At 39.9% G+C, this 12,640-nt stretch overlaps 1 protein-coding gene across 22 annotated transcripts in view; it reads left to right on the plus strand.

Moving 5' to 3' along the window:
• The window catches only part of LMO7 (LIM domain 7), a 195,354-nt gene that overhangs the window by 121,906 nt on the left and 60,808 nt on the right, over window positions 1–12,640 (plus strand). For all 22 annotated transcript variants that reach the window (XM_082365910.1, XM_082365912.1, XM_082365909.1 and 19 more), the window contains one exon: window positions 12,241–12,271. In XM_082365910.1, coding sequence (XP_082222036.1) covers window positions 12,241–12,271 — 31 coding nt within the window. The remainder of the gene's footprint in view (window positions 1–12,240; window positions 12,272–12,640) is intronic.

Consider the following 12,640-nt stretch of genomic DNA (forward strand, 5'->3'; position numbering starts at 1 on the left):
TAGTGGGGATGAGAGGGAGTAAATGGCCCCTTAAAAATGATTCTAGATGATTGGTAGGATAGATTTTTAGAAGAGGCTGAAGACTAATCTCTTCTTTCTGGTAATATTTTAGTGCCTATATTTTAAGTACTTAGCCAGAGATGAACAGCATTCTGTTTCTGAATTCAGGGAGTTCACAGTCCAGTGGGAGAGACTAGGAGGGTAATTTAATGGAATGCTTTAAAAGCACTCTGTGCTGAGTACCCATGGGCTCACATGAGAGAGGCCTCTAGAAGATAGGAAGGCTTCAGAGGCTGGTGACATTTGAGTTTAATCTGAAAGGATGAACAGTTCAAAAGTGGGGGAGAACAGTCAAGAGCCTTCTAGGAAGAGAAAACCTCCTGTTGTCTCTTATGTGGAGGTGGGAGAGATCAGGGCTGTTGAGAGAGTTCTAGAGCTGTTTTAAAGAAAGAGTGTTGGGTTTATGTTGGGGCAGGTCAAGAAACGAGGTGAGCGAGAGTGGGCAGATGATGAATGTGAATGCTATGTTTTGAACTTTACTTGAGGGAAATAAACCGTAAGAGGTAAGAATGTCAAGATAGGAGACATGGGGCTTCCCTGGTGGCACAGTTGTTAAGAATCCGCCTGCCAATGCAGGGGACACGGGTTCGAGCCCTGGTCCGGGAAGATCCCACATGCCACGGAGCAGCTAAGCCCAGGCACCACAACTACTGAGCCTGCACTCTAGAGCTCGTGTGCCACAAATACTGAGCCCGCGTGCCACAACCACTGAAGCCCGCATGCCTAGAGCCCGTGCTCCTCAACAAGAGAAGACACTGCAATGAGAAGCCCGCGCACCTCAACGAAGAGTAGCCCCCGCTCACTGCAGCCAGAGAAAGCCCGTGCACAGCAGCAAAGACCCAACACAGCCAAAAATAAAAATAAAAAATAAATTTATAAAAAAAAAAAAGATAGGAGACATGGAGAGGATTCCATTTTAGGACGATTCTTCAGGAATCTCTGGGGAGGAGGAGGAGCAGTGAGGGAAGACCGAAGACAGGAAATACATCTGAGAAAGAAGCAAGGAATTCCAGAGAGATTTAAGGACTAGAATTGATAGGATTAGTTTGGTGGGGGAAGTGAGTGTTCGAGGGAGATGTTGTTTGGCTTAGGCCTTAGTTTTCTGACTCTGAAATTTGGGGCCCTTCACCAGTGCAGAGCATGTGGAAGGATGAACAGGCTCGGGGATTAGATGATGCATGCACTTACGAAGACTTATTCAATTTCAATTCTGAACTGGTGATAGTGGGAATATAAAGGGCATATCTGAGAAAAGTTGCCTGGGAAGTATTATTTGAATTTGGTTTAGATTAAATATGGTGAAGGGGAGAAAGAAGAAGAAAGAGCTGATTAGATTCATTAGTCTTGGAAGTTTCAAAAAGGTATTCACAGAAAATGGGAAAATTGAAATTGATTGCAAGAAATGTAAACTACTCTGAAGGACATCGGGATTGAATGTGTATTGAACTTGAAAGTTAATTGAAGAAGGCAGTGTTATATTAATCTGAATTTGAAAACCAATTATGTTATTCCTTTGAAGCATGTCCATTCTTTCTCAATGACTTATACAGAGTGATTGGTGATACTTTGATAAGATTATGAAATATGAAGCATTATATGGAAGGCTAAGAAGGAAATGGCACATCTATGGATGTGCCATTTTGTATACAAAAATGGAAATTTTTAAATGATGCATGGTGTTAACTCTCTAATGAAAGACAGGCAGCTTTATACAAATTGCAAGGAATATAAGTCATAATATGTTTTTAATTTAATATTTTGTCATTCTTGGACAGTGAGTCAACTCCTCAGACTTCATTTACTACTCATGAGATTGGTTTTGGTTTCAGCTAATTTTAGGCCCATGGAATCTTGAGTATACTTTATGAAGAGGAATTAGTTAAATTCTTAGATCCTCTAAAACAGTGGTTCTCAACGATGGACAATTTTGTGCCCCGGGGATATTTGGTAATGTCCGGAGACATTTCTGATTGTCTTGACTAGGGTGAGGAGAGGTGTCTAGTGAATAAGGCCAGGAGTGCTGTTTAACATCCTTCAATGCACAGGGTAATCCCCCGCAATGAAGAATTGTAAGGTTCAAAGGGTAATATTGTCAAGAAACTCTGTTCTAAATATATATTGCCCCTATGAACCTTTGGATTAAATATAATTGTGAAAAATTTGGTGTTTTTTTAAAAACACTGAGATAAGAGAGGCTAATCTAGAACAGGCAAAATTTAGGACTGAAAATGATTTATGAAAAACTTGGGCTAGGGATTTTTTTGAGGGGGCGTGGTGCTGATTTTTCCCATGGTGGAATTAAAATTTTGAAACAAGTCTCACTTATAGATAAGGGAGAATAATGTACTTATAAGCGATATGGAGACTTTTGAATGTGTAGCATGAATCAATAGTTTGGTATGCACTACTTTGTCAATACGGGTTTGTACTATACACACATAGCACATTTAATATAAACTACAGCTAAGGAATTGGTGTAATGATATAATAACTTACTAATAATAATTTACACCTTATGCTTTCATGTTCATCAGAAAGGAAATAAGTAGTTACATGCTAGGCACTTTAAATATATTTTGTTTAATTTTCACAAACCTAAAGGTAGATTTAGCTTTTTTTTGCTTTTTTTTTTTTTAAGATCAGAAAATGTACCTTCAGGAGACTAACCAAAATGTTTTCCCATTTAATCTTGTTTGTGCTTAATTTATAATCTTTTTATTTATATTCTATGGTACTTGCCTTAAAGAAACCATACTCATAAAAGCTTAGCAGTGATAAGAACAGGTAATCTCTGCCTTGCATTTCTCTCACTACGAGAATTATTGTGATATATTTCATTTACCTAGAAGAAAGTCCTTTAAAAAATACTTTGGCAATTTTCCATCTGCAGAATCCCATAACGGGTTGTATGTGCAAGATAGTACAGTACAACTCTAAATTTTGCCAGAGAAGGTAAGGGGGAACTTCTGCCATTGTCTTTGAGAGACAGATTTAGGCAGGAAATTATTGTTGCCATAGATAGGTTTTGAACCAACACTTGGAGAGAATATTGAGAGACATTTATACTTCAGGATATCACAGACAATTATTTTTCAGGATTAAGAAAGAAGTAAACTATGAAAAATATATTAAGGTAGAAAGGGTGACTGCACTAATACTAAAATAGGGTCTTAGTGCATGGCCCTTAGTGTATGGCAAGCATGGATCACATCAAGTCTTAATAGTTTTGTGACCTTGGGAAAGTTTTTAAGCCTTTGGAGTCCCAAGTTCCTAATGTATAAGTCATTAGATTGTTGTGTGGATTAAAGGAGATAATAATGCAATACGGTCAGCGTAATGATTAATATAAAGTGCTTAATAAAGGTAATTATTATGAATATACATGATACAATTAAGCGTCAAGTGGACTTAAACAGAACACAATTGGGAAATACTTCATCGATACCAGAATTCCTTAAGATTTTAGTAACTGTTCTGCCAAAAACTATGAGAAAGTGAATATTTCAAAGTATACGTAAACGAATCTCTTGTTGTAGGGCTTTTCACAACTTCAATTTTCTGTTATGTGTTAAGGAGAAAATATGCAACACTTTGTAAAAAGTTTTGACCTTAAGCCCCATTCAATCTGCCAGTTTCTCATGCTTCATAGTACACAGTTTGACAAATACTGACTTGGAAAATTCCTCACCTGGCACATTATTATTCCAATATCATGATGCTAAAGACTAGAAGATTTATACCTATAGTTGAATTTCTTGTTGGCTTTACTAAGTGTGGGCTCAGAAGTCTGGAAGGGCACCTGAGCCATCTAGCTCAGTATTCTCCTAAACTGTATGTTTAGGAACATCGGTGGTTTTGACGAGATTTTTGTTGATGTTAATACTTCTTTCTTTTTCTCCTTTGAGGAGAAGTAATTAGTAATTGAGTGAGTGTGTATTACATGTGTGTAAGATATTATAAGGGTTAAGAAAAGAATACAGCAGTAATTCCTCAGCGCTCATCCTCATTCCCCTCTCAACAACATTTTTGACTGTTCCCTCCGTCTCGCTCTCCTTCCCTCCGGCGTGCCACTCCCATCACATTGGCTGGTCCTTCTGTATCTGCTTTGCTTGTTTCTCCTCCACCTCTTAGCCCTTATGTGTTGGGTTTCCCAGCCCTCAATCCCTAGACTTCTTCTCTATCTACACTTATTTTCTAGGGGGGTCTCATTGTAGCTTCATGACTTTACACTTAATCTCTACGCTGACAACTCCCCAGATTATATCTCCAACCTAGATTTCTAGCTTGAACATCCTACTAGTATGTCTAATTACCTGTTACTTCACATTTCTACTTTGTCATGTGTCTCAAAGTTCCCATGTCTAAAACCAAGCCCACTCTTCCCATTGCTGCTGCTACCTGGCATTGTTACCTACAGAAGTAAAATGATGGGTAGGCCTGTAATTTGACACCCCCTGTAGTCTCTCCCCAGCACATTTTATATAATTGAAGGTCATAACTCCATTTAGTACACGGAACATATATCATGGATATTAAATTCTGTATTTAGGAATTGTCTGTTTCTGGGTTACCATCTAACAGGGGATATACATGTGTGAGTCTCAAATTGTGAAATCAGTTTTATGTAATAGCAAACATACTCCAAAAAGTAGAAAAGAAGATTTGCAAAAAGTCTGTGGTTGAGAGGGTTAGAAACAAAACCCACTTTTCAGCTCCTGCAGCAGCTCTTCAGGTTCATTATTTAAGTGGAACTGTGTGCCAGTGTCTTCGAATGCATGTGTTTTTTTTTTTTTTGCCTTTCTCTTTAAGTGAAACTTAGCTATTCTTAGTACTGTGTGGGTGGGGTGTGAAATTTAATAAGAAATGATTTTTAACGAGAGGGTACTTACTCATTTGTCTTGTTTGGAATAAGCATTATGTTCCTAGGGCAAACACTGTTGAATTTCCAAGAGTTTTGTCTCACATAGGTAAGTACAGAAATCATCAAGTTTATCTATTTTTGCTCGCTAATTATCTCCAGATATGGTATTATTTTCTCAAGTGCCATTTTTACAATTTCCACAGTCAGGTAGAGCTGCATTTTGTAGCCATGGCAGATTAAAAGCCTGTGAGTCACATGTGTCTCACATTACTGGCAGATTGTCAAATGGAATACAGTTTCATTTTTAGAGATGAAGGTGGGAGGAAAGGAAGAATCTCAACTTCATTTTTTAAAATGCAGCTTACTTTTTGAGTACAGTATTCCAAGAGTTCATCTTTAACTTTTATCCACACATTTCTTCCTGCTTCTATGTGCCGGTCATTAGAGAAAGGTTTGCTCTATTTTATGTAATGCAATGGAAGAGCTTCCATGAATAAAAATGTCTGTTAATAGAAAAAGGAGCCGTTACCTGATAGATTGCTAAATTCCTTCTTCACTTCCTGCATTTGGAATAAAAACAGGCCCTTCCCTCAGAGACAGTAGCGTCAGGAATTATGATGTCACTATGCTTCTTAAAATTTCACTCAGTATCCTGAGCAACCCTTTCCTCCCATTTGGAGGCAGACTGTCTTGTCTCTTATAGAAAACGATGCCGCTGCTGTAATGAGAAGGGCATCTGCTTTGAATGGTCTCAACCGTCTCCCATGGCCACACACATGCCTCCTCCCTAACCTCATGCATACCTGACAGATTGAAAGCAGATACGGTCCACACACTTTTTTCTACTGGTGACCGCTTATGAAATCATGATTCAGGACCTCATTTCTTGACATTTTTTAAAAAGTTGTGAACAGGTGGCCAGACTACATAAGCAGCAACTGGAGGGCAGGGATTACTTAGTGGCTTGGAGGAGGACCAAGTATTGTGTGAGCCCAGCTTCTCTAATGTCAACCCCATTTGCCAAACGGCACATCCCGGTCAGCTGAAGCCGCCCAGGGCAGGGCAGGGCAGGGCAGGGCTAGAACTGACTCTGGAAGGGTTGGGTCCACGCCTTACTCTGGGAAGTAGCCTCAGGAAGTGGATGCTTGGGGACATAATCACCCAGTGAGCTGCAGTTGTTCTGAGGAACAAAGGTAAAAGCTTATTTGAGGCCAAGAAAAGGGGATGATCGGGGCTGTAGCTTTAGGGATAGAAGGAGGGGTGAGTGTGTATGGCAGGGAGGAGACCGGGTGGGGTAGGAAGTTATACTTGAGTCTCTTATTGAACTCCAGATTCCTTGTAGCCAGAGAAGCTTGGGGTAGTGGCAGGTGGTACCACATGTCTCATCTCTCCTGTTAGGATGTAGGGAGTCTTCCCCCGTGGTATCTGGAGCAAAGATATTCCCACTCTATCAGAAATTCCAGCATAAGTTTTTCATCACATGCTTCCTTGTATGATGCTTCAGTAAGACAACTGTATTTGATCTTCACCGAGGTTGGATTGGACAGGGTGTGGGCTGGGATTTAGGGAGGAAGGATGATTTTGGAGCGTGGAGAATTCAGTGCTAGGGGATTTTGATCTTAGGGCAGAACATGACAAGATTGAGCTTACGGTGCTGCCAGTGAAGAAGTTGGTACCTTGAGGAAAAGGTGTATCAAGATATGGACGAAGAAAAAAAAAAGGTATGGAGGAAGAACATAAAGAGAGAAGTAGCACTCGGTTTCAAGCTCTGTGAAGCTTTATCTTATTTGGGGGGAATTTTCCTCCAACTCTTTGTCCTTGATCTGCTGGACTGGCTCTGTGAGTGGCTTTAGGTGACTTATATATGAACATTGGAAGCTTGGCAGCTCTTAGCCAGGCCTGTGGTTGACCCCAGGGGTACAGTCGTGAGTCAGGTGTGGTTCCAGCTCTCTGCTGTCCACCAGGAGAGATTCTGTGAGAGGCTGAGGTGGGCGCATGCATGTGGGCCCAGGGTTAGCTCTTGGGATAAACAGAACGTATTCGGAACAATTTGAACAATTTGAGACCAAATTGAAGGGTGTTGGCCTAGGCAGTCCCTGGTAGATAAAGGGCGGGTGAGGAGGGCTGGCTTGGGGCCAGCATGGATGTTTGGCCAACAACGGTCTTACCACACTAGTTTGCCTTGCTCTTTGTTTGACCTTATTCTAGAAACAATTTCTTGTTCAAAGCCTTCCAGAGAAAGAGGGAAAGGAAAGCAGAACATGAAAGAGTGTCTTGAATTGTGCTTCACAGAAATGTCTCTTCTAGGGGGAAAATACTATGTGTGGGGAAACTTGCCTGTCCTCTCGCCACTTCCCTTCCACCATACTGTGTGGCTGAGATGGGCAATTGGAGGATAGTCTTGAAGTGTCTCCTTTACCTGATCTGCTTGGGTTCAGTACTTTTCAAATGTCTGTCTTAAGCCCAGTGAGATGGGTATGTGGTTTCCAGGTGAGACTATGGAGACACAGAGTTAGATAAGCATTACCACATTCTCACAACTCCCAAAAGTGGAGCCAGAAATCACACCCAGGAGGTCTGACTCCAGAGCCTGCCCTCTTAGCCACGCTGCTGCCTCGGGGAAGAATGGGGTCTCCTGATGAGAGCCAGAGCGTCCACATGGATTTTATTTCCCTGGTCCTTTCCTTAGAGATGGTACTCCTTGATTGAGGATTTGTACGAGTATTTTAAAACAGCTTTGAATAAAGAAAGGATCAGACCTAGAGTTTCCTGGCTCTAAGTATACCTTGAAGTTAGGATAAGGTGGTTACTGATGGATCTTGTTCACTGATGGGCTTACTTGAGGGTTTATGGCTCTTTTCTTCCTGGCCTCTGGCAGAAAGTTTAGAGCTCTGTGATGAGCACATGTTTTCTGGTCCTTTGTCAGGTAGTGAAGAATTACCAGAGCTATTCCATTAACAGAGTGGAAGATGATATCTATGTCATACTTGCTATTTCTTGAATGTTAAACAATATTTAAATTAGTGTGTAATACACAGAGAAGGCTAGCAACATATTCAATATAGTCATTTTTTCAAACTATTAATGTTTCATCTCTGTCCCTTTCTATGGTAAATTTGGGTTTCAAGGAAGGTTTGGACTCTTTGGCCTTTGTCTTTCAGAGCTCTGCTGGGAAGCTTTTTTATCCCAGAGACCACCACTTAATCTTTGTACTCAGTACTTTGAAGCTGCCCTTTGTTTTCGAACCTGTGCCTTCGTTGGTTTATTGATCTGTGATTATAAAGAATTCCTTTTATTGCAATTTTAAAGAAAATAACTTTAAAAAAGAAGCCCAGGTATGAGTAGCAATACAGTTTGAGTCAAAATTGGATGTTTTAAGTAAGCTGAGGTCATTTAACTGTTCTCTGACATCACATAGGAACCTCCTGAGCGTTTATCATTTCAGGCGTTCTTTTGCTGACTTACATTTCTGTAAGCTAAATAAATGTGCTCAGATTCGTATTGGTGAGCGTCCGTGTGCCATGCACTGTGGTAGGCGTTTTTTAAAAAAAATTACGGAAATAATTAATTTACAAAACTTAAGGAACTCAGAGGTTTTGTTTTTTTTTTTGGCCGCGCCGAGCGGCATGTGATCTTAGTTCCCCGACCAGGGATCGAATCCGCGCCCCCCTGCATTGAAAGCGTGGAGTCTTAACCACCGGACCCCCAGGGAAGTCCCATGTACTAGGCATTTTTAATAAAATATTTTAACGTACTTGTCAGGTGGTAGACCCTGTCTTAAGACACTTGGGATATGGCAGTAAATAAAATCACAGGAATTCCTTTTGGATTATGAAGAGACAGATAATAAACGAATGCATGCAGTTGATGGTTATAAATACAAAAATAAAGCAGGGATGACAGATGGGGAGTGTCAGGCAGGCTGGTTGCAACTTAAATATTGGGGTCCAGCATGGCGTCACTAAGAAGCCTGTGTGGGTAGCTTGGTAAATCAGATGGGCCCTGCCCTCACAGAGCTTACAGTCTAGTGATAACTGCTGCTTGATGAGCACTTACCATGAGGCTAGGGACTCTGCTAAATACCTGTGTACTTTTCTTATGATGTCCTGGAATAAGGGCCATTATTTGCAGTTTCTCCAGAAGGAAATGGAAGCTTCAAGAGTTAAGTAAATTGCCGAGATGAACATAGCTAGTGGGACCTACATCTGACCCAAAGACCATGCTTTTGAACATGGAATTATACCATGTCAACTCTTGAAATATCTGTTGTAACGGAATTAGCCTATTTGTAGATCAGACTGTCTTAATTTTGGTTCTTATGGGTTGGGCAATATCTTGGATGGCTCATAGAGAGACTGATACCATGAGCTTCTCCTCTGCCTTCACGCTTGCTCTATTTGGAAGGCCTTGGGGCTGTGCCCTGTGCCCACAGCAGGCAAAGGAGCCGCCTGGTTACTGACTTGCATACAATGAGATGTGTTTGTTGTGTGTCAGAAGTTGACCTCTATTGACTCCAGCAAATCATTGACTACTTGAATTCCTGGCATTACATTTCAGTGATAGAACAGCAATTTGGCTGGCATGTGTGTCACTGTGTTCAAGAGCATGTTATAAATGCTCATATTCAGAAGGGAATGTGAAACGAGGGAAAGGTTATAGTGCCAAGGTCACTGCTTATTGTGGGTGTTTATTCCAAAATAGGCCATACCTTGTGTTTACAATTATTGCTTTGTCATAAGACAAAGTAAATGAGTGTGTTGGATTAGAAACCTTTAGAGAGGGCTGTGGAAAGGAGGTTAGGGGTTCAAGAGAGCTCTGTTGCTCTTTCTGCCCTCAGTGTACTTATGAGAAAAGTGGGGTGGTTTGCATTGACTGTTAAGAGTGTGGTGATTTTCAGCCTAATGTATCGTTTTCATTGAGTATTGATGGTTCTTCGTGCTTTGGTTGATGTCTGAGGTGTGTTTGTTGGTCATTAATATAAAAAGAGGCTATATATTTTATCACTTTTTATTTTTTATTTTTTTTGCCCATGCTGTGTGGCCTGCGGGATCTCATTTCCCCGGCCAGGGATTGGACCCAGGCCATGGCAGTGAAAGCGCTGAATCCTAACCACTAGACCACCAGGGAATTCCCAATATAACTCTTATTTTTTTTTATTGTCAGTTTCTAGTGATTTTTTTCCCCCACTTCTTTGAAAAATGTTGATTTTGTTTTTACAAGATGATTTTCTTTTTTACTTAAGAGATAAGCTACGATTTAAGTACTTGGGCTGTAAAATTTATTTGCTTTTTTGAAGTATGTATCTTTTTCTATATGTGTATTTTAAGTGTACAATTCACAGACTTTAGAGATGGAACTCACTTAAATAGCCAGCATACAGATCAAAATATAAGAAATTTTCGGGCTTCCCTGGTGGCGCAGTGGTTGAGAGTCTGCCTGCTAGTGCAGGGGACGCGGGTTCGAGCCCTGGTCTGGGAGGATCCCACATGCCGCGGAGCGACTGGGCCCGTGAGCCACAACTACTGAGCCTGCGCATCTGGAGCCTGTGCTCCGCAACAAGAGAGGCCGCGACAGTGAGAGGCCCGCGCACCGCGATGAAGAGTGGCCCCCGCTTGCCACAACTAGAGAAAGCCCTCGCACGAAACGGAGACCCAACACAGCCAAAGATAAAATAAATAAATAAATAAATAAAGTAGCTATTAAAAAAAAAAAAAAAAAAAAGATCATTAAAAAAAAAAAAAAAATTTTCAGCGCCCTAGAAGCCCCTCACCTTTTTCCAGTCACTTCCATCCTCCCCCACCAGGGCAAACAGTATCCTGACTCCTAACATCATATCTTTGTTATGCCTGTTTTTGTTCTCGACTTGAATGAATAATACAGTCTGTGCTCTGTTTGGCTTCCTTTACTTCCCATTGTTTGTCAGATTGAACCATATAGCTGCAGGTTGTTTGTTCTCATTGCTGTGGAATATTTCATTGTGTGGATATTCCATAATTTATCCATTCTACTGTTAAAGACATAGATGTAGCTCCAGTTTATTCTATTATGAATTGTGCTTCTATAAAGGTTCTCATCTATGACTTCTGGTGAACATCTGTAAGCATTTCTGTTGGGTATATATCGAGGAGTGGAAGTACTAGGTCATAGAATATGCATATACTGTATATTCAGCTTGAATAGATGCTACCAAATGTATTAAAGTAGTTGTACCAATTTACATTTCCACAGTAGGGTGAGAGTTTGTGGATTTTATTTTTGTTATGCTGTTTTGGGGGTAGGTGAGAGGCAAATGTTGTTAAGTTCATTTCAGTTCATGTTTATCTTTTGGGGAGGAATGGTCGTAGCTGTCTCCATGGATTCTTTGAAAGCTAAGTTAAATGTTTGTCTCCATTTGTGTGCTCATTCTCTCCCCCTTTTCTTTGTCTCCCTGTGTATATTTGTTATATATGTGTGTTTTATATGTCTTACACACACGATGTATGTGTATACATATATATTTTCTTATAAATGTACTACTTAAGACTCATAGACTGAAAAGTGACCTTGGAGGTCATCTAGCTCAGGCTCCTGCATCTCTGTGAATTAGCAATGATCCTGTTTAAGTCTCTGATGGAAAGCACAAATAGTTTCGGGTCATCCATCCCTTTGTTAATTAACTTATGTTTTTTCGTCTTCAACATTGCGGTGACATCTCTGCCTCTTTAACTTTTCCCACAAATATCATTCCCTTTTACAGGTCGGGGGGAAAACTCATGATACTTACAATAGAGTGAAATCTCTTTAGGCAGAGATTCATGGCTATTCTTTAAACTGCACTTTTCAACATCTGCAGGGCTTGGTCTCTGAGCAATTTTCTCTGGGGAACTTGAGTGAAAAAACCCTCACGCAAAGTGGAAAAGAAAACTCAGGGCAAAATTACTTTTGTTTTTTCCTATTTAAGGTTTTTTTCCCCCATTTCCTGATTTTTTTTTTCTGCCGTGAGCACGCATTGATTTTTTTCCCCCCTTTTGATTGGGTTTAAACATTGTTTAAAATGAAAACTTATAAATGCAAATAACACATTTAAAAAATCAGGCTGTAATGAATAAAATAATGAAAAAAAGACAACCTTGCTTTTTATAGAAAACTGACCATCATATTTCATGAAATCAGTGAATATGGAAAAGTCCTTCTGATGGATAATATACTAAGGTTTCTGAACTTCCAGGTGGTATTAATATTCATAGAACTTTAGAATACAAATGAGTTTTTTCTAGTTAATAATTAACAATTTAAGGTTCATAGATATTACTAATGGATATTTTCTTTTTTCTTTACAGGCAAGAAGAGACTGATAGGAGAGTGAAAAATGTAAGACATATTTAATGGGACATTATAAATGGTTTTTTACTTACATGTTCTGTGAAAAGGTAGTGGAATCTAAAAATATCTGATATATTCTCTATCCTTTTTTTAAGTTTTGCTAGAAACAAATTCTAAATGTGTTTAAATATGGTTGAAACATGTATTTTCTGACCTCGTAGTATCAGAAGGTGGGTTAAATCTAGGGAGTGGGTCCTTACATGTTAGTAACGTGGTAAAGGCAAATGAATAGACTGTAGGATTTTTAGGAGAGCAAGTCAGAAAACACCAAAATCAGACTTTAAGGAAAAACACTAACTGTTTAAGAACTCTGGGTAATTGCCCAATGTAGACTTATATCTATACTATTCTGCATAT

Source organism: Balaenoptera borealis, assembly GCF_965194805.1.
Source record: "Balaenoptera borealis genome assembly, chromosome: 18".
Classification (NCBI taxonomy): Eukaryota; Metazoa; Chordata; class Mammalia; order Artiodactyla; family Balaenopteridae; genus Balaenoptera; species Balaenoptera borealis.